General features: G+C 37.7%; 1 protein-coding gene across 1 annotated transcript; it reads left to right on the top strand.

The window, feature by feature from the left end:
• Nucleotides 1-1,781: 1,781 nt before the first annotated feature.
• LOC104412986 lies at nucleotides 1,782-22,330 on the top strand (the record flags this gene model as incomplete). Its single annotated transcript, XM_010023860.1, has 8 exons — nucleotides 1,782-1,833; nucleotides 5,440-6,474; nucleotides 6,574-7,902; nucleotides 10,126-10,308; nucleotides 14,458-14,625; nucleotides 16,070-16,171; nucleotides 19,817-19,927; nucleotides 22,152-22,330. Coding segments are annotated over exons 1-8 (3,159 nt in total), but the record flags the coding sequence as incomplete, so codon positions are not given.
• Nucleotides 22,331-22,833: the final 503 nt, after the last annotated feature.

A 22,833-nucleotide genomic window follows, 5' to 3' on the forward strand; every position in this document is an offset into this window, starting at 1 on the left:
CTAGTGTCCCGTCATTACTATACAGGTTCTCTGAACATGCTTGTTTGGAAAACTGAAGAAAACAAACGTTATCACATAAAATCTCCATTATATAAATATATAAAAGCAAAGTAAAATAACTCCTGTATTTTCAATTTTACTTCCAGCCAGCTTTTTTCAAGGCAACTTTTCCTGCCCAACAAGATGATCTTGGAGTCATATATTAGAAAAATATTTTGTTGCCTTTATTATCACAAAGCTTGTCATCACCTGTATTATCCTGAAAGAAATACTATTATGGATGTTATTCGTGGTGAAAATGAACACATTCTAGACAGAGGTTTAACTGTATTTACAGTGGAGAGTGATCTTTTACTCAAAATTAAGAAGCTATTATTCTGAGCTAACCCAAGCACTGCTGATTTATTAAGAATAACCTGTCGTGTAGAGCACTATGTCATTGGATGTTGCCTTCCATCCAGTGAACTGCTGAGTGCCTCTATTCTTATTTAAGCTAATTGGACTAGTGTTCATCTAGTGTCCAGCAGTTTACAGAACAGTCCCTAATGCAGGGTCTTACACTGCTCTCCGGATGCATACAACTAATCCTTACTCAGGTCAATGGGTCTGCTTATATGACTAGGATTGAAGGTGGTGAGATTCCAACTTCTGTTAGCACACCTCAACTATAGGACCAACAAAGCAAGAGCAGGCAAAGACAATGCAAGGAAAACACACACACAAAAGATGGCTGAAAAGCAGAGAACTGGTGCCTCTACTTATGTGGTGAACCTTAGGGGAGAAAACAAAAAGCAACTGATGGAAATGTAGAAGGGACAACAAAACTATTTGCGTCATTAAGGTTCTTTGCAATGTTTACTTGAAAATTATTTTAAGATATAAACAATTTAACACACTGCATGTACAATTAAAATCATATATATAAAAATATGAAACTTAACATCTGAGAGGTAGTAGCTTTAATCACAAATGAACAGTGCAAACAATCATTCTAAATTATAATTCTAATCTATTTACAACCAGTTACAGAAATAACTAAAGAAAAATACCCAAAACAAAACAGCTTAATCAGCCTGTTCACCTAGGTCTTATATCTTTGACCACATAGCAAAATCTGTAATCCTGCCACTGTGAGCAGCTTTGACCTGTGGCTATCTTTACGGATGGTTTCACAGCTGCGTGCTCAACTTATTAAGTTTTAGAATGTACTAGGTCATTTCCCACAGTCCTGACATGCAGAGAACCAACACTTATCTAACTTCAGTACTTTAAGGTTGGCTCAGGTCCTTAAGTGCTATTTGAACAGTAGTAGAACTAGTGACAATCTCAGGTCTAGAATTTATTCTGCAAAATTCTATGATCTTTTGCCATGAGAAAACCTGGCAAAAACATACAGTACAACTATGAAGAAAAACTCAAATGAATATGATCTTCTTTTGAACCGATGTGCAGTATGTCATGCCTATTATTTTTCTCTGAAAATGGGCCTTGAACATTTTAAGTACTAAAAATATCGCTGGCATGTAAGGTGTGTTCATCATTCAGTAAAATTCAGATTTTCTTTACAGTAAAAAATAACCTATAGTGCATACAGTTATGCAATTGTCAAATGTAAAGGGTCTACAGTAAAACAGGCAGCTGGTTTTGATCTGCAAATAATTTTAAACAACATTTTAGCAATCACATTTCCTATATTGAGATTAACCATTTCATTATTGACCATAAGGGAGCTCAGGGGAGAACAACAGAAAACATGAAAGTGGAATTCCTGGAAAATGACAATGACAAAAACCAGTATAACAAAGGAAAGTATTTTGGAAAGAAGAGGAAGAGGTAAAAGTCAGAGAAAGAGTACGGGAAGGAACTGAGTGTCTATCATCTTCTTTAGGTTCAATTGAGAGAATTCCTAGAAGTAAAAATATTTTTACAATTGCAACTAAATGAAATATAATTGAAACTTCAAGTATCACAATCAGATCATGGAGCTCTGTTAGACTGCTGTTGCCACTGTCAGAAATATATGCACCAATCTGCAGATTGTACATAAGACACCTCTAAATATAAATTTGATACTCTTATCATACTTGCATATGGAACTCTTTAAAAGAATGTTGATTTTTTTATCTGGAACTAATAGGCATTGCCTCATATCCAAAATTAGTGATAAGTAGTAGTCCCAGCTCGTACCTCTGTGTCCTTCAAAACCTCGTATTTGGCTTTAAGATCATTCTTCCCACTGAGAATAGATCTTGGGTGACAGGTTTGGCTGTCTGCCAATCTTTGGAAAAAACAGAAATATAGTTACGTCCTGAAAATTGACAATGTAAACTTTCTAAAGTGCCTGCTGTGAAATAAATACAAAACTTCCTTGTCTTCCTAGAGTGTTTTCCAAAATGACAGGGGAGAATACCTGCATTTTTGCAGCCATCTAATGGATGTGTTAATGCACGGGCACATTCAGTTGTTTAGCCTCACAGAGAACTAAAAAGTTTTCGGAATTAGAAGTCAATGATCGTGTCTTGAAAGAATTTCTTCCCAGCTCTTTGGCTAGCTATGTATCATGACATACATTGCATGTAACACGAGTCTTACAATGTCAATGCAATGATTTAAAAAGCTTTATCCTAATCGTTATTTTTATAACAAAATCTGTATATCCCCATTCCACCAGGTAAGAACACAGCCTGAAAAATTCACTTACGTTCACTCCACAATGATGTATTTGATGTAATGATGAATGATCATGTAAAGATGATTATAACTAACACTTGCAGTCATTTGATTTTTCTCCACATAACTCTATTGATTGTCAAGACCATCCCAATGATGTCTTAGCAGTTCAAATACTTACAGTTTCAAACAATGTGAATTACCTATTCCAAAGTCATTAAGAATACAATAAAAAAAACCTTTAGATTAAATAAACAGAAGCAAATTCTAACACAGTGGCTTATTTTGGAAAGGTGACTATTTTCCTTACATTTCAATACTGTAAATAAAATAAAGAAATAAACAAATAAATAAATAAAGACAGTTGCAAGGTTTGGTCTATTTTCCAATGAAATGGAATCAATCCCAGAAAATGCTACCAATTCTAATTGGTTAAACAGCCTCCACACAGTAACCCTGCTGCAAGGGATACAGACCTCTTCCATCACTACCGTGCCATCAGTATTCAGCCCCACTGCATGATAGGAATGACACAGAACTTCTGGATTTTAGCTGTTCTGCTTAGTTCAATGTAAATTTGATGTGTCAATTCAGTGAAGCTCCAAGAAAATGACTGCCTGACTGCCTAACATGGATGCAAGCCTCAGCTCCCTGTTGGGGTTTTAGGGATGCTTCATTTGTCTCAAATTATTTAAGTACACAAATAGTAGCATCCCTAATGTTTCCCTTGATCTGAGCCGTCTTTAATACCACATTTCTTAAGTCCCATTAAATTCAGAAAATGGCATTTCCCACACACCTATGGAGAAACACAAATAAACTGGTTTTATTTTATTAACTTCATGAAAAGAATAACATTTTTACATTAATTATCAGAGGGTTTCCACTGCCATTTAATTTTGAGTGGAGTAGGTCATCAATACTAAGGCAGCATTAACAATTAATTTTACATTCAACAAGTTCCCCTATAAGATGAAAAAATAATCTAAGACTGTTTTCTTCCCACAAACAAATGCAAAGGATAGCCAAGACTGTGAGATGGAGATTGGTCTTGATTTGCTATGTGTGCAGCTCAGGTATGCACTTAGTTAAGGCTGAGGTCTTTTATTCTATTAAGTATGTCTGACTTTTTTTAAATAGAAGAAACAATGACTATTATATATTTCATTATGTATATAAATAAGATTAAGTTTAATATGAATGCTTAAAACAAAATACTAATCTCTAAAAATCAGAATCAGATAAATTCATAGGCTGGAAAGGGTCAGCCACTGCCCAAATCTCCCACAGACTTTAAAGAGTATTGGTTCAGGCCCCATAGCTGAGATCATCAGACCTTGATTTTAAGCTATTATTTGGAAAACTTCAAAGATTTTGTCAAAAAAAAAACCCAAACAAAAAAACAAACAAACAAAAAAAAAAACCAAACAAAAAACCCAAATACCAACAAAAAAAAAAAAACAACCAAAAAACCTCCCACAAAAAAACCCATAAGAGAAGAAAACAGATGCATTAGTATCCGCTCTAGCACTTTTCTGCTTTTCATTACAACCAGTCAGTTCTTACGCAGGAGAAAAGCCAAGTTAGAAAGCCTGAGAAAGAAAGAGAGATAAATAATTCCAGAGAAACTTTCTCATTATCCAATGTTTTCCCTCCCACACAGAAGAGTGCAACCCAGATGCCCTCAGTTCTTAGAAATGAGTAGAAAAAGAAGAAAAAGCTGCAAGGGCAGAAAGAGCTCTGATTCCAGAGAATGTAAGTTTACAGAAATGTTTAATCTGAAGTAAAAACATCAGAATCTTAGGTGCTTGTGCTCTGTTTGCTCATCAAGACAGAAATCCATCTTTGTGCCCAAAAGTGTTTGTCAAATTGGAATTATTTACACTCGAGTGTGGGTACATACAGTTAATGTCTTGAAGAGGATAGGTGTTTTATTTTAGTTGAGCTGCTATCTCTGGCGAAGTCTTTCCAAAGATACTGATGTTAAATTGCCCCAAATTTTCAGCACTCTTGCTCTAAATGCCTCAATGTTGTCTAAGTTTAACAGCTTGTTCTAATCCTACTTAGGTAGATGTTACTGCGAACTGTTATCCTCTAATGCATATACCTATTCTAAAAAAAAAGCCTAAGCAAGGCAGAATTTTATGTAATTGTATGAATGCCATGAAATCTTGCCTAGTACAGCTCCCACCAGGAAACAGTATCCTCTTCTTGGGTCAGGGAGCTGTAGTTCACACCTCTGGCAGTGTGCCACTGATGTGCTGTGTGATTGTGACAATGTCCATTAACCCCTCCGTTTACTCATCTGTAAAATGATTATAAAAGTCAAATTCCATATAATTTATCCCAAACTGCAAACATGCACTGGGATATTGATTGTCCCAGCGTGTTCACAGGAACAACATAAATACTGAGAGAAGTAATGAAAGTGAAAGGGGTAGATTTTTCTATATGCAGATAGAATACCTTATCCCCTAACAACTGTAAAACTTTCTGATAAAAAAAGAGTTGTTAATATCTTAATTTCCTCCAATCACAGTGAGTTAACATGGCCTACTCTGTTTATCTGACTTCATCAGATAATTCAAAGAAGAGAAGTTAATACTGAAATGAAAAAAAAAAAAAGTAAAAAGTACACTACACCTTAAAGATTAAATACACATTTTTATGAAAAATATCTCAAAGCTAATTATACATTTGTTACACTGCTTACCAAATCATGGGAAAAATGTTGGTTTGTTTTTTTTTCTCTTGTTTACCTTAAATTAGATGAACAGTTGTCACCCATTTGTAAATGCCAGCAAAATGTAGGAAGCCATGAAAATAAAGCAGGTGAGGCTCTGGCTCACTTCACTGAGCCACTGGATGTAAAGGGTATTGAAGAAGATGGAAAAGATCATGCAAACAAGAATCGGAGTAGCTTGGATGCATCTGAAGATAGAGACCTTGATAATGTATCGGACAGTGAAAAAGAAGGAAAGAAAGAAAAGAACTACCCTCCTCAAATGTTCTCTCCTCAGCAAGATGAAATCCTAACTACAGTAACTTTTGGTGAATCAGAGGGCTCATCCACAGGAAAAATTACACTATGGGGCAAGCCAGACTCCGCAGAGTTGGTTAGTTCGACTGCTAGGAAAATTACTGCAGAAGTAAAATGTGGTTCTTTCAGTGTGAAAGTAGAAATTAAGAATGTTTCTTTGTTTGATTCTGAAACAAATCTTGTAGCTGAAAGCCAGAAAAGTTCAAAGAACAATAAACATTGTCATGAAAGACAATACCAGAAAAGCCAGTGTTCAAAATGTTCAAAGTACCAGTGTCCTTCAACTGACTGTTCAGCAGAACACAGTGAGCAATATAAGGGATCCTCTAAACATAAAATTCAAACTGACATCAACAAAAATGCCTCCCTGAAATTGAACATTGACACAAAGGAGATTGAAGTGGAATTTACCAGCAGAAAGAAAAATCTAAAGGTTAGCATCAAACCTGGTGAACAGGCACAGAGCAAAACCTGCAACAGGGAACATGAAGATACGTATTGGAGTGAAACAGATTATTCTGTAACAGAGGCACCTTGCAATACAGATTGTGAGTCATCTTTTAGCTTTCATGAAAAAGTAGACTATACATTCCTAGATGGATGTACACTTCTCCCTCCACCTAAAGAATTTGCTGACTGTGACAAAATGCATTTGGATACAGTTGCAGAGAGAGCATCTTTGTACCCTGTTAGTGACAGAAAGGAATCTGACAGCCTCTCTCCAGCCTTGAAAAATTTCGAAGAAGAAAGCTATTTCTGTAAACGTAACAAAAAGGACTGTGGAGACCACACCAGTGAAAAGGAAGATTTTTCAAAAGACAAAATACTTTTCTCAAAAATAAATAATACAAATTGTCTTGTAGCTAGTAACACCTGCAATAACCCAAACTTTGGGAAGGAGCATATCAGTAAGAACAATATATTAGCTCAAGAAAGAAATAACTGTGAGAAATGTAGAGACACAGGGCAAAAACCAGGAAGAAGAAAGTCTTTCCCAGATACTACTCTTGATGTACCATCACCAGTGCACCCTAGAAGGGATTCTGGGTTTTATTCATTGCCATCCTTAAAAGTATTTCCTAAGGAGACCAAAGCAGGAGATGTTAATAACAAGAACTCACATGTTCATACCAGCTATACAGAACTTGGTAAGTGTCCTGACTTGACCTCCTCACTGGGAAGCCTGAGAGGTCTTATGTCTTCGTATCATTATGCTTTCACCTCATTTGATCATAATATTACCATTTATACATCTGAACCTGAAGAAAGTCTAGATGACACTTGTTTACTGAATGACTCTGCAGGCTATGTGAGGCAAGGTGAAGACACATTAATGGAGAGTCTTCATTCCAGTGGTATTGTAAGTAAGAAAAAAGAAAATGGGCATGAAGAACCTCTGAGAAACCTAGCCATATGGGAGGAAGACTCTGAGTCTATCGAAGATGCTTTAGATGAAGGGACACCAGAGTACAACCATATAGAAAAGCACACTGAATTGCAGAACAAAGCTCAGCTGGTACAGGTCTCTCCATGTTCTAGAAGCCCTTCAGGTGAACATATTAATGACAAGGAAAGTACTAATTATACATCTACAGAAAGTGCTCAAAACCATCTTTCAACTTTACACCCACCCACTGCAGAGGCTGAGGTAGCAAAGAAAAGGAGAGGGTCAGTAATGACTGTGATAACTGGAGGAATAGAACGAAGACTCGTCCAAGGTGACACTAAATTGATACCTGATTCTTTTGGCTCTGCAGTGAGAAAAGAGCCTAAAGTTCCCTGTAGTATAGATGAAAAGTCCTTGCTGTCATCCTTGTTACTAGATCCTGAGGAGCATGACATTAATAATGAATCAGAAAGTTTTTCTGAGACAAAAGACATATCTGGGAATATCCTTCTTGACTCCGACTGCCATAATGATTCAGCAGGGGATGCCATTTTATCTACCTCTTCAGCATACACAGAAAACAAAGAGAATTTCACAGAAGATTCAAATGCCAAGGAAAGACCAGAGAACTTTTGCTGTAAACTGTCAACTGATGATAGCTTAAGAAGAGAGCCTGGAGCACATCAACTACCTCAGTTAGCCAAATCCAACTGTAATGAAATTGAGAAGAAGACTGAAATGAAACAAGATTTTCATCAGAATGCAGATATCCCCCTATCATCAGTAAAACGTATTAGTCAGAAAGGTAGGTGTTATAAGACTTTTGGAGTTAATATCGCTTATACACCTTTGGCATAGGTGGTTTAGTGCTTTGGTGACATCTTTTTGAAGAAAATGAAAGTATATTACAATCTTTCAAAGAGATAATGTTGGTATGCTTGGCCATTTGGTTATAATACACAGTTATTGAGAATCCTAGCAGCTATCTTGTAAAGCAAGTAACTTAAATAATAAAGAAAGATTTTAATACAGCTTTGCTCAAGAAGTAGATTTCATACATCAAACAGTCAACTTATCCTACATATCTAGTGAAAGAAGCAAACACCAAAACAGGAGGGGATTTTTTGAGTTGCCATATGCATAAACTCAGAGCTCAGTGTTTAAAACCACATAGATCTGTTTTTGGAATCCATGTGATCTAAAAGCAAATACTGAATTCTAAGTACATCTCAATCCTAATTCTGGCTAAGCCTTTAAATGTCATGGAATGACCTTAGTGTATCATTTAACCTTCTTTTCTCCTCTATTTACGTAGTAAAGAAAACTGCATATGAAAAATAATTATTTTTAATAGCTAATCCTTTACAAAATCTATTTTCTTCTCTTCTGTAATCCATCTACCCATACCCATGACCAGTCTTTAAAGGGAGCGTTTTGAATTATAATATTGTAAAGCTGTACAGGGATGCTGCACACTATAGTGTTAGCTTTTTACATTGTGAATATGTACACACACATATATATGTATGTGGTTTTTAAATATTGCTCCAAACACTTTCATTTTAATTTTTTAGTATTAATCAGGTTATATGTGATGTAGGTCAGATTGTCCTCTCCAGAAGAAAATGTTTGCAGGAGGTTTGCAGATTAGGAGTTTTATGCTGGTGAAAAAAACATACTTCCTTTTCATGGGAAAATGCCTTCAAAAATCATAGTAAAAAGCATATGAAAGTTTTTAATAATCTTTGTAGTTCATGATATGTGCAGAAAATACTGGTATATCCTCCAAGGTTTTCTTGTTTAGCACTGGTAATGGAAATTTCAAAAATACCTGAAGTCTATCTAGACTATATAGCTATACTATACAGGTAGATATTGCTATACAGATCAATATCTAATATACTGAAATAAATAGAGTATTACTTAAATAAAGTTCTCTTTAGAGCAAGGTATAGGAATAAGACCCTAAAGGAAGGCTGCATGCTAAAACCCTTGACTTCTCATCAGAAGATGAGACATTCAGATATCTCAGATGAGACATCTGTGGTTAAACACACAGCACAGAAGTGAGGTGTGTTTTGATTTTATTTTCTCCTCTTCCCATTCTGCCCTTTGCTAAGAATTATCTATATGTTTTTCTCACCTATCACTTCATCTGGTCTGTAACGTTGGCCCTGGGATCATAGTTTGATTTTCCATCTGTTATTCTTAGCAGTGCTGTGGAGATCCAACCTTAAATATGTAAATGTGTACATCCAGAAAGATAAGCATGCAGAGTTTTAAAACGCATTATATGAATCAAAGTCCACTTGTAATGTGGGAATATCAACCTACTTAGTCAAGACATTGGGCACAAGGTGCAACTTAGGACTTCCTATGCTTGGTAATTCAGTGACACTGGAAAAGAAATGTGGCATTTTTCAACAATGAGTGAGAGCATGTAGAACAGAGAAGAAAAACAGATGCAAATGTGAACAGAATGGGGGAGATGAGTCCAGGCAATCTAGAAGTCTGCTGGTGTTGTGGGAACTTTGTTATTATCAGAGGGGCAAGAACTCATGCAAAGGGCACTACAAGAAATTGGTTTTCTGAGTCTCATCAGGTCAGCTGCCCTGGAAAAGGAGCTCAGTGACATGAGTGTCTTGAAAGATTTTTAATGTTTAAGTAGCACTTGATGTATTTACATCCTGAACACTGCAAAATACATAAAAAATAAATAAAAATATATTAAAACTTTAAAATAAAATCTATGTGCAATTTACATGTTTCTGCATAAAAATGGTGCCATACAAATGGCTATTTAGGCATTTATCTACAGATACAACTGCCACAAGGCAATCAGATGTGCTTCTCTCTGCGTGAAGATCTCAGTCTGAAGTGCACACTTTCTGAATATATTCAGTATTATTTGGTATTTTCATTTCTATGGCTAAGTTGTTCTTGTATTTAGACTGCAGAAATTTTAAACAGTATTATTGCTTAAGTTGTCTTACACATTCCTCACAAACAATGTCTGATTATAATCTAGACTTGAAATCAGAAATGAATAAAACCAGAAAGCTACCTTTGATGAAAGACACCAGAGCCAGTGATAGTTCCCAGGAAGAAGCAATAGACCAGTGGGCCAGGAAACGGAAACAGTTCAAGGACAGCAAAAAGTGCAGTTCCACTGGAGGAAGCTCCATAAACAGCACAATCACTGAGGGATCAAGTGAGTACTTTAGTTTTACAATTGTGTTTTCTTTTGTGTGATTGACAGTCTAACAGGGTTTTTCAGCTGAGGAAATTGATCTTCAGTTCATAATGTGAGTCCCTTTCTTACTCTTTATCGTGAGCAAACTTATTTTATTCAACTGAACTATTCTTCAATATGGGAGTTAGTATCCTCTCTCTTTCATATAACCAAGTGAACAATCTGACTGAAAAAAAAGTTGATTGCATCATCCTTGTCCTTATGCAGTTAATGTTAAGACAAGCTCTAGGCACAGCCAAACAGGTAATCACTTATGGCAGCAGCTTTGAGGGTGTAACAAAAATCATAATCCTGATGCCTACATTGCTTATGTCAAAGCCATGGTGAGCTGGCAGTCCTGTGCTCACTAAGATAACCACCTGCTTCACCTTTTGTCTTCAGGCTTGTTGCCTAGATCATCCTTCACTGTTCCTCCAGTTACTGAAAGTAATTCCAGTAACTGCCTCATTAAGAAATCTGTCATCTCACCCTGTGCTTGAGCCTGTACCAAACTGATCAGCTTAAATTGCACAGGAAGGAATTTTAAAGATGAACTGCTTAATGACTCTCCATTTCATGCAGATGGAGTCCCCAAGCAAGGATTGCATAGTCTAGGAGAGAACATATGGGGTACTTCTTACTTCACACCATCTTTGCCTCCTGTTTTGCTATTTTAGTAATGTAAGAAGTACTAAGAAGTATTTAGTACAGACCAAGAAATGTGCATTTCCCTGTGGAAATATTTCATGCTATAATGGTTACTTTTGGTGAGGGAAGTTTTATTTATAGATGTAAAGTCTCAATTTTAAAGAAGGTTAAATGCAAACCTATAGAAGACTTCGGTGCAGGTCCAGTACAAGATAACTGTAAATATGTTCTATTCCTGTACTGAAGAGTTAGGTCCTACCTCAGCAGGGTCTCAGTTCACTACCTAAACATAGATGTCAGTTACCAGCTGGGATGCCAATAGGGTTCTGAGATATGTGACCTACAGCAGACCATGCCTTTTTGAAGTAGTAACTGGATGGCAAATGAGATATACTGAGGCCTCTAATATGGTACTAGCCACCTATATTCAGATAACTGAGTCAATCCCTAGGTTTTTAATGCCTGTTAACAAAGCAGCAGGGATGACTGACATTTCACACGGAAAAAGAAAAGCTGTTTATTGGTAGCAGTTTGCATTCTTTGCCCATAAAACAGGTTTAAGCCCACAGCAAGGTGATTAGAAAGTTACCACTTCAAACCACCAGAGCTCAAAAAAACTATCAAGGAATACATACACCAGGATAAACTGTTCATTGATTCCAACAGTAATTTCTTGAATGCAAAGTTGGTCCATAAATTTTACTACATCAGACTCCCGCCAGTTTCATAGAGAAAATATATTTAAAAAAAAACAAAACCCAAAAACCAACCAACCAACCAACCAACCAAAGTTGCAAGACTTAGAATCGGCTTCCTTGACAGAAAGCTTTTGGTAATACATGGCATGAACCTGAAGTGGTCTCCAGAACAGGTGAGTGAGAAGACAATTCTGTCACAAATCATGGTATCTAATTATTTTGGATAGTATGCTACAAGCCTGAGACTTATGTCCCATAACTCATAGTTTCTCTCATAACTCCATAATGCCAGTGTGGCAATATTTATTTCACTGTTTTTGCATATTTGACAGATTTTAACCTCTGCTACAATTGTAACAGTTCAATGTTAAACTGGCAAAACACTGTGCTGCACTGAATCGCTTGGTGTTGCTCTAGATTTTCTTAATTTATAAATTCATGGTAGCAAGTTAAGATGTGCTTTAAACATAACAGCCTAGTAATATTTATTTACTGTTTACTTTTGTTTATTTACTGGTAGCTTTTCATACAGTAAATCGCGCAATCTCATACGTTCTGCATAATAAGGGAGAAACGAGTGGATGTGCAGTATTTGTCTACGCAGGCACAGTTAAGCAAACTATCAAAGTGAAAAAAGACTGCCGTTTAGATGTATTCAGGAAGAAACTTGCTGAACAAAACTAAGTAAAATTTTTATCTTTTCTGTTTTGAAACAGGAACTCATTGTGCATAATTGCACCATCAAACACAGGATAAACAAAGCAAACAGATCCTTCCTCCAGCTGCAGTAAATCTAGCTGCATTATATCAGGCGTTTTGTATTGAAAGGAACAGGAGGTTTTTTTCCTCTCAAACAATGTATACTAAGGATTTTTTTCAGTCTGTTAGTATAGACTGATGGTTTATACCTTTGTATACCTTTCACCATCCAGTTTTAGCTTTGATGTTCCAGCTCCCAGTCTGCTTGGGAAGTTGTCATGCTATTACATAGCTTTCTTCTCCACAGCCAAACTGCTGTTTATAGCCTGCCTGTCACACACCAGCTGCCTGCTGTCCTATCTCCTTGTGAGCCTGAACATTACTGCTTTTTCCTTTAGAAGAGAATTAGAGCTTCCCTCCATCTCTGTGTTAATCTGTGTGACATGGTTTTATGCAGTGGACTCATTGCAAGACATTGTGAATGTAAATGAATATAAAACATGAATCTGAAAAACATAGACTCATAGAATCATGGAATGGTTTGGGTTGGAAGGAACATTAATTCCAACCCCCCTGCCACAGGCAGGGGCACACTCCACCAGACACGGTTGCTCCCAGACCCGGCCCTTGAACGCTGCCAGGGAGGGGCCAGCCACAGCTTCTCTGGGCACCCTGTGCCAGGGCCTCAGCACCCTCACAGGAAAGAGCTTCTTCCTAACATCCAATCTAAGTCTACCCCCTGTCAGTTTAAAACCATCCCCCTGGTCCTGTCCCTACAGACCCTTGTCAAAAGCCCCTCTCCAGCTTTTTTGTAGCCCCTTTAGGCACTGGAGCTGCTCTAAGGTCTCCCCTTAAGGAGCCTTCTCTTCCCCAGGCTGAACCAGCCCAGCTCTCTCAGCCTGGCTCCAGAGCAGAGCTCCCCCAGCCCTTGCAGCATCTCCGTGGCCTCCTCTGGACTCGCTCCAACCGCTCCACGTCCCTCCTGTGTTGTTGCCCCAGAGCTGGATCAGGACTGCAGGGGGGGTCTCCCCAGAGCACAGCAGAGGGGAAGCATCCCCTCCCTCGACCTGCTTCTCACGCTCTGGGGATGCAGCCCAGCACATGGAGGGGGTTCTGGGCTCAAGCTCACACTGAGCTTCTCACCAAGCAACACTTGTCCTCAGACACGACACAACTCAAGTCCTTCTTCACAGGGCTGGTCTCAATCCATTCTCCACCCAGCCTGTATTTGTGCTTGGGATTGCCCCAGCCCAGGTGTGGGACCTTGCACTTGGCCTTGTTGAACTCCATGAGGCTGGCACTGGCCACCTCTCAAGCATGTCAAGGTCCCTCTGGATCCCATCCCTTTCCTCCAGCATGGCAACTGCACCACACAGCTTGGTGTCATCAGCAAACTTGCTGAGGGTGCACTCCCACTGTCCATCCAACCTAAAATCCTCATAACACACATACAAATAATAATAATGCAAATATTCAACAGCCTAGGACAAGCCAGAAGTTCTGTATGAACAAAAAAAACTCCAAACAAACAGGCGGGGGAGAAAAACCACACAAAACAAACAAAAAAAAATCCACAACAAAAACCCCAACTATTATTTCCTCACCTCTTTTTTAATAAAAAATAAACAAACGCATTTGGAAGAGCTAAGATTAGGCAGACAGCACATACGGTCATTGTTGCCTGAGTCATGCCAGTTACTTCTTAGCTTCTCTTTTGTCTTCCCTTATGCACTGAACTCATACTAAACTTCTAGAAAACTTATTTGGTTTCCAAATAAAATGGGCTGCATAAGAAAGCTTAATGGCTGGATAAAACCAGACACCTCTTAAAGAGGTGCAGCTCCTGTTTTGACTATTTGCATTAAGACTTGACGCAGTATTCAAGTTCTATACACAGTAGCATCCAATATTGTGATCTTATATTCGGATATCTTTGCAGAATGCCATTTTAGCAGCAGCAAAATTGCATAACTATGTACAGACATTACAAACAGTTCATTAAGAAGCTGACTGGCTGAGACCCATTATTCTTCATACATTTTGCCTACTAACATTACTTTTACTTGGTTTGTCCTCATGACAGTAAATTCAGAGGATGCTCGGTCAGTAGATCTGGGACTACACTCTGAAAATGAGGATGGAGGTTTTTATACAGAAAACTTTCATTCTGCTTCCTGGGTTTTCAGAGGAGATGATGTCTCTCCAGATAATAGTCCTAGATGTCTCAGCAAAAGGCCTAGACCAGTGGCAAGTAAGTTGGCTAAAGCAAAAGGTAATAAATGTCATAAAACTGTTTATTTGGGGCACTCTGAGGATTCCAGGGGGTCAACATTCTGCAGAAGACACTGTATGCTTATGCTGAAGATGGGAAAAAGAGCAACTCAAGAATCTAAAAGGTTATAAAAAACCATAAATAAGTAGTTCTTATTAGGTACTGTCTTTCAAAATGTCATAATTACTTGACAAAATCAACACTGGTAAAAGTTCACAATTAAACCTAATGATAAGAGTACAAGCAATGTAATTTTATAGCTTTCAAGAATGACAAAATCTTAGAGACCAATTTATGGACATAAAGTATTACAATAGTCATAAAATCTGTTGTCCATCCAGCTTTCAAACATAGTAGATCCAGAAAGAAAAGGATCAATTTTGTTAGGGATATGAAGTGTTGTTCCATTTGTAGTTTAAACCCTGTCATGCAAACTGATACAGTTACTAACTTTTGTAGGGTAATGGGAGGTTTTACTCCACTTTTCAAATGTTAAGTTGCTGAAAAGTAACACATTTCGAATAACTAAGACAAACTGAAATACCCCTGTAAATTTCCAGAAAACAGTTCTTTGCTGGAGCTTGTATATCATACACTATATGAGAGAAAACAGTTGTCCTCTATAAATCTCCAGATATGAAACATCTCCCTCAAAATACGTGAGAGTATTCTGGAGAGCCATTTTGATTGCCTTTTCTCCCAGGGGAGAGCTCAGAAGTTCAGCAAGATAGTCAAACTAGGTGTTGAAGTATCTATGTTTTTTTAGACAGGTAACATCAATTGGCCTACTATTAAAGCATCCTTTAAAGCAATTTCTATCTTCCAAATAGTAAAGAATTTGAAGGCAAAACAGCTGTCAGAAATTATTATTAATTTGGCCTCCATTAAACAAACACAGTAAGACAGTCAAATGATCAAAAGCAGACACCCTGAGAATTCAAATTTACACTGAAGTCCTACATAAGTATAAGGTTTACTAGCGAGCCAGACCATTTGAGGCTTGGTAATAATACTAAACCCTAAGAAAAAGTTGGGAATAGGCAATTAGACCCTGATCTTCCTTTTTACTGAGGGTGATCCCCTTACCTGTTGTGACTTTTTTCCAGAAAATTACTGGAAAGACATTTTACATGGTTACAGGCACTGGTTGCAGGTGATGCCAGTTTGGTGGGGGGTTGGACTAGAGGACTGGGAGGCAGTGGGAGCAGGCAGTGGACAGGGGAGGGTAAACGGAAGGAAAAGAAAGAATTGGTGTTGAAATGATAGAGGCCTTCTAAAATATAAAAAGATGAAAAGCATTCCAGCCATTTGCAGAATCAGGAACTGTCAGTGCCTGTATATAAAAATTTTTAAAATCAGCTGCTGCTTGTTAATTTGAACTTGACATGTAGAGAAAAAGAGATGTCTTTTTCCTATTTTGCAGTCCGTGAAAGAACTGTGAAGATCGCTAAAGGAACTGGCAGTTACCCTTGGGGTTTCAGGATCCAGTTCTCAAAGCCTATCCTTGTGACTGAAGTTGACACAAGTAAGTTGTGTTTGTACTAGTTAACTTCTCCATATAAAAACACTCACAAAATATTTAGTAATATAATATATGATATAATATTATCTATTTGTTATAGAACATCTCTTTTATAATAATATATAATACAGATGTATATAAATAATTTCCATAATTAGCGGGTGTAAGGTGTTTAGTAACATGTCCTTGAACTGCTCATAACGAACTACCTTAAGGCCCTGGTATGCCTGTAGGTTAACCACACTCCGCTATTCTGTGTCCTTCCATGCCGGTTGATACCTTCTGCAAGCATCTGCATCCAGCCTCTCTCAACATGTAAAGTCTAGAAGTCTGTTACCAATATCTATTAACAACAGCAGGTCTTTAAGAATGAAGTAGCGGGTGCAGTCGTCCTCATCAGAACATTTCCAAAAGCTGTAATTGCTGGGGACACTTCTGCTTGGATGGGTTTCCATCGAGCCATCTTTAAGCACTAACAGGTGTGCTGTTAATTCTTCATGGTAGTCTGATGATTATAAGGAACTCCCTAAGAAACTGAAAAACCTGAGTGAGAGAGGAAAAAAAGTGTCAGATGAGTTTCAACAAAGATTCAATGGAAGATATTGCCTCTAGAAATTATCTATACCATACCTACATGATGGAGAATATGATATTGGCAGTTATGCTCAGGAATGAGATCTTGGGAGTCACCACTGACAGATCTCTGAAATCATTGTCTGTGTTCAATGGCAGCTTTGAAATGTGGGTAATAGCTGGCTCTGTGAATAACGGCAGTGAGAAAGAGACACAGGCAGTCTTAGTCATTTTGCTGCTACCTAAAACCCAAATCTAGAGCATTGCTTGCTGTACTTCACTCTGCATCCCAGGAGAGACACAGTAGATTTAGGAGAGAAGAAGATACAGCAAAGTCTGATAAATTTCTACCACCAAAGGCAGATATAATGAAAAATGTCACCCTTGACCAAGAATTCTAGTGCATGCCCTCTAGCAAGGCATCTAAAATAGCTCTGTCACTTTACCAGCATATGTATTATATTGTCCAGCTTCCCAACAACACTGTTAAAGCCTGTGAATTCAGAGTCTTATGAATCCGTTAGCTGAATTCACCACTTGAAAAATTGCTTCCTGAGCTACTAAATAGGGTCATCATTAAAATCCACTAAGGAAGATGAGGAAAGTCAGAAATCTGAACAAGGGAGCAACACACAGAGAAAAAACAAAATACATCACTGAAAAGGTCGACAACTTTACCAACACTTTACAACTCTAAGACTTGTGTTAGAAAGCCATGCATCCCTTAAGATCTGAACATAGATTTACAGCACAGTCACGCTTTTTGCATGGTGCTACTGTTAAGTTCTAAAAGTCATTCTAACTTGTTGCCTCAGAGCAAACGTTCTATTTACTGAACACTAAAAATAAAGACCTCAGTCCAGAAGAGGAACTCAGACAAAGAAGGGATCTATTCAAAAGAAATACAGGAAAATGTTGGAAGTGGTTGTTTTACTTTCTATATGGCTATATCTATTGTTTGTCAAAGGATCTTTTATTGTAAACTACATGAAAACGAACACGATTTTGACACTGGATCCTAGAGGTTTTCCTGTAATTATACATGTCTGAATGCAATCAGGAATTTCCATTATCAGTTGAAGCTTTGTGAATAATGTAAGTCCAAAAAAGCCTTTCCCTGCAGAACACTATACAAAGGACTTAGTGAGACAAAATTGTGGATGAAATGACTGTGTAATGTTCTTCATCCTGAAACAGCTACCTAATTTTAGCCCGGAATATTTTTTTTTATACTTTTTCAGACTACATAATATTCACAGCATGTCTTATGTGAAAAGTGATTTAAGTGAACCTGAGAAAGCAATTTTGAATTAAAAAAACTTGTTCTGCCCATCTTATTAGAATGTTACTTTTGACTACAAGGATAAAGATCATCATCATTCATTGCTGATGATTTTAAGAAAACAAAACTACTAGGATCAACCATCATTTGTTTAAATAGCACAATTGTGGTGATGTGTGTGTGCTGGGACAACTAGCTGTTATTATCAGCTGGGAATTTCAGTACCTATTGACAAAAAGTAATCTCTGTTGCAAAGATATCTTTCTTCTCTCTAGCATTAAGAGTTTTAGATTATTTCTCAGTTGCAAACACAGATTCCCTCAGTGTTCTTACATCAAAGAGTATAACCTCAGAAGAGGTCTTTCAAATTAGAATGTGCAAAAGTTTTTTCCTAAAAATACGCCAATCATAGGTCATGCATACAACATTGGCCCTAATAACTACCAATGTAGCCCTGTAACCTACTGATTAAATAGATCTAATTATATTGTATATCACTCCTCTTAAGTTTATTTGTATGTTATGTTTTTAAATGCAGTTGCTTTAAAATGGCAACAACAAAAAGAACATTCCTTCTTTTAAAGATAAACTCTATGTCAAAATCCATTTTCTCAAAATATGAGTAATCTTATTAAAAAAGACAAAAATTGCATTTTTATACTTTGTTGTTTGCACACTGCAACATTATTTTGATAATATTTTAAAGACCACTTACGATCATGAAGTCTTGTATGAGATCCTCAAGGCCAGCGCAAACCAAAATGTTCTGGCATTTGCAAATTTGCAAATGATTTGTAATACACATGATGGTGAGCCATGTCTTTTTTTGTGTTTGTTTATTATTAAGCTTTTACTAATCTCTTCCCAACAACTTATAAGCATCCTTAGAAATATACTGAATGATCACATTTACTGTATAGGTACAAAATTTTTAAAGATATGCATTAAAAAGTATGGACCTGGAGCAATATTTTCCACAACATTTTTTTCAAAGTTCATTCAGAATGCTTATAAATGAGAAGGAAAAAAATGTTTCCATGAAATTTGCAGCTGGGATTTTAGTAACTGCGTATTGCTGCCCATGAATGGAGCATATTTATCATTTCCCTAACTTGCGTCTACTCCTGCTGGCATCTGCCTGAGCCCTGTTTTATTAGGAGTGCATGTGCTCTGCAACAGTTAACAAATAAACAAAAGGTTGATCGATTAAGAAATCTGAGACAATGCCTCCTTTACTGACCCTTTGATAATTTACTATGTTATTTCCTCATAAAGAAAAAATCCACAAAATATCATAGACAAATTATTTTAACCAGCAAGAGAAACATCAACACAGAAAGTAGTCTTTTGGTCTTATAGCCAAAACTCAGCAGAATAATAAAAACTTTTTTCTGTTGACTTTACTGAACACTGCAGCAGATATTTGTCTTCACTTTAGGACAAAACTCTCAGATTGAAAGGCCTTGTTTGCATCTTAAAGCATTTAAGTCCTAATGGCATTATTTGTCCACTGCCAGTGACTATCTAGTGTTGAACCAGTATCCAGTTCAACACTAGGTAGTGTTCAGTTCAATCCTGAAGTTTTGTTTACAGATGACTAACAGGTTGCTCAGAAAAACTTGCTGGACCTCTAAGTTGACGTCTCAAAGGCCCAAAGCATAATCCTTGCTTGGTTGGGCAGACATCTCTTTTGCTAGAAAAGCTTGATCACATAGACATACTTGACATCCTAACTCTAAGTAAAATGGATTTGGTTTGTTTGTTTGTTTTTGGTTTTTTGTCTTTTATTCCAGACAGTGCAGCTGAAGAAGCAGGGCTTCAGGTTGGGGATATTCTGATAGCAGTCAATGGAACTGATGTCACCAACATGCCACATTCAGAAGCTGCTAATCTGGCAAGGAAAGGTTAGTTTGAGATCGCAGTATACTACATGGATAGGTCAGGATTGCTGTAAAGTGCTCCAAATACATCCAGACAAGTTGGATGATGGATACAACAGAAATCTTAAGTTTAATGCATTAGTGTTTAATACAGTAGTATTGTCTAAGTCACGTTTTTATCTAGACCTTCCTAGGAAATCAGAAGAAAACAGACATACAAAATATTCCCCAAAGAGCATGTAGAATCACAGAATACTTTGGGTTGGAAGGCACCTTAAAGATCTAGCTCCACCCCCGCTGCCATGAGCAGGGACACCTTTTGTCTCTCTCGCTTTTAAGAAGTGACTGAGAAAATCCTGCAAGTCACTGCAAAGACACCAATACCTTATTTATGCCTTATGCTTCCTCAGGGAGAGACTTCACAGCTTAGTTCAGTGCCCCAAGTAGTTATTTCTGTGATGCCAAGACCTGAAGTCTAGTCGGGAGAGCAGAGAGGTTATTTCATAAGACATCCTTTTGCAGCACCACAGAAACAAGGAGTCAGCAATATCAGTTACGTGTATTCTTCCTAGAATCATAACTAAACCCCAAACGTATGCATGTTTGCATGCTGAAAGTTAATCTACTGACATTCTTTATTTATCCCAGATATGGGTTTGACAAGGGCTCATGGGAAGTTCAATAAATTAAAATTACAAGACAGTGACAAATTTAACTTGGCACGTACCAGGTTCTTTAATTATAGAGGTGCCATGCACGCTATTATACCTAAGAGTATATCAAGTCTTTTAGTAGATAAATCTCTGAATACTGGGTATTTTTAACTCCTCAGAGAACATCCTGTTGCCTAAATCTTGGCACACAGACAGCATTCCCAAAGTCAACTGTCTCTAGAAGAGTTTTGCAAATGAAAATATGTCATAGCCAAATTTCTCAATCCTCTTTAAGGCTTTGCCACACTGGAACAGTCTCTGATTGTCGTGGTTTAAGCCCAGCCGGCAACTTGGAACCACGCAGCCGCTCGCTCACTCCCCCACTTTTCCTTCCTCCCCCCGCTCCCGGAGGGATGGGGAGGAGAATCGAAGGAATGTAACTCCCACGAGTTGAGATAACAGCTCTCCAGTAACTAAGGTATAATACAAACCACTGCTGCTACCAATAATAATGATAAGAGGAATAACAAGGGAAAAAGACACAACCGCTCACCACCCGCCGACCGATACCCAGCCCGACCCGAGCAGCAATCTGGGCCTTCCGGGTAACTCCCCCCAGTTTATATACTGGGCATGACATGCTGTGGTATGGAATAGCCCTTTGGCCAGTTTGGGTCAGGTGTCCTGTCTCTGCTTCCTCCTGGCTTCCCCTCCTCTCTGGCAAAGCATGAGACTGAGAAAGTCCTTGGTCAGAGTAAACATTACTTAGCAACAACTAAAAACATCGGTGTTATCAGCACTGTTCCCAGACTGAAAGTCAAAAACACAGCACTGCACCAGCTACTAAGAAGGAGAAAAAATGACTGCTGTAGCTGAACCCAGGACACTGATAAAATCAGAATTTCAGGCCTTTAGGATCAAAGCCTTAGACGCATTGATAGCATCAGCAAATATTATGAAATTGTACTTTGTTGCTGATAAAAATCACACATTTTAGACAGCTTTACAATCTAACATCTCCTTTGAGCACTTACCTTTACAAATTATAAGTAGACACTTTAGCACAAGTTAGCCTCCAGTGAGGGCTCAGTGAGAGGCACAGATAGCAGAAAAGGTTAGTAGAAATGGACAAGAAAGAATTCTCAGAAGCATATGTAAGATAATAGAGACTGAAGATGCCTCTAAGAGAATTCTCAGAAATTTTTCTATAAGCCTTAATTTATGTACACTCATTTGAGCAATGAAATCCAACTGATAAAATATGCAAGCACCTAAGATGCTGCTTGCAAAGATAGGTCACGATAGCTGTTTTAAGAAGGGTCTTCAGATAGTTGGCTCCATTACTAGTTCTCAACACAAAAATGTTTTCATTCCTGAATTTCTGTTAAAAGAAGGCCAAATATTGTTTGATTTAATTCATTGTTTCCTGGGCTGCTTTGCTCATTGCTTCTTCTAGAAGTGACACTGAGAGGAGAAGGGCATACGGGATAGAAGACTGCTTTCCTGCTCCATACCCTACAAGGGTATTTAAAAATATTGACATAATGGATTATAGTTTTGACCTATGTTTTCACGTTCTTCATGTAATATTTTAGGTCCTGATATCCTGACTATGACAGTGGGATCAGATATCAGCCGTTACCCTAACACCCCCAGACCTACCTGCCGAGGATATTTGCATAAACGAACCCAGTCAGCAATACTGAAGGGCTGGAGAAAGAGGTGGTTTGTGCTGAAACATAATGGCTACCTGCAGTATTACAAACACAAGAAGGTAAGGAGAGCAGCCGATGAGGGATTAAGGTGTATCCTGAACCACAAAGTGCAGCAGTACTCTACTAAAATTGACAGATCATTATTTAACTTGTAGTATTTACAGAATAACACCAGCACTAAAGATGCTTTTGTATATGGTATACAGCAGGGGCTCATCGAGTATCTCTGCCTTCCTGTATCTTAGTCACAGACATAGACACTATGTTTTGTGGATTCACATTTAATCTCTTAGTTCTGATCACCAAGAACTCTAAACTGAATAGGCTCTAGGAGGCTTTGGATGAGATGAAGTAGTTTCAGATGTGTAGGAGCTCTGAATTCCCTCTACTATTACATGTATTTTCTTAAGTAGGCATGACCATGAGATTTCTTTGTGTGGGGCTCCATTTACATATGGCATAATTTACAATGCCCTGATTGTACAGTGAGTCTTAACGGCCCTAAATCAGTGGCTTCATGGTTATCTCATTTTTTCTTATGGTTAGCTACATTTGACTATTC

This window comes from Nestor notabilis, unplaced genomic scaffold, assembly GCF_000696875.1.
Source record: "Nestor notabilis isolate BGI_N333 unplaced genomic scaffold, ASM69687v1 scaffold871, whole genome shotgun sequence".
In the NCBI taxonomy this organism is placed as follows: Eukaryota; Metazoa; Chordata; class Aves; order Psittaciformes; family Psittacidae; genus Nestor; species Nestor notabilis.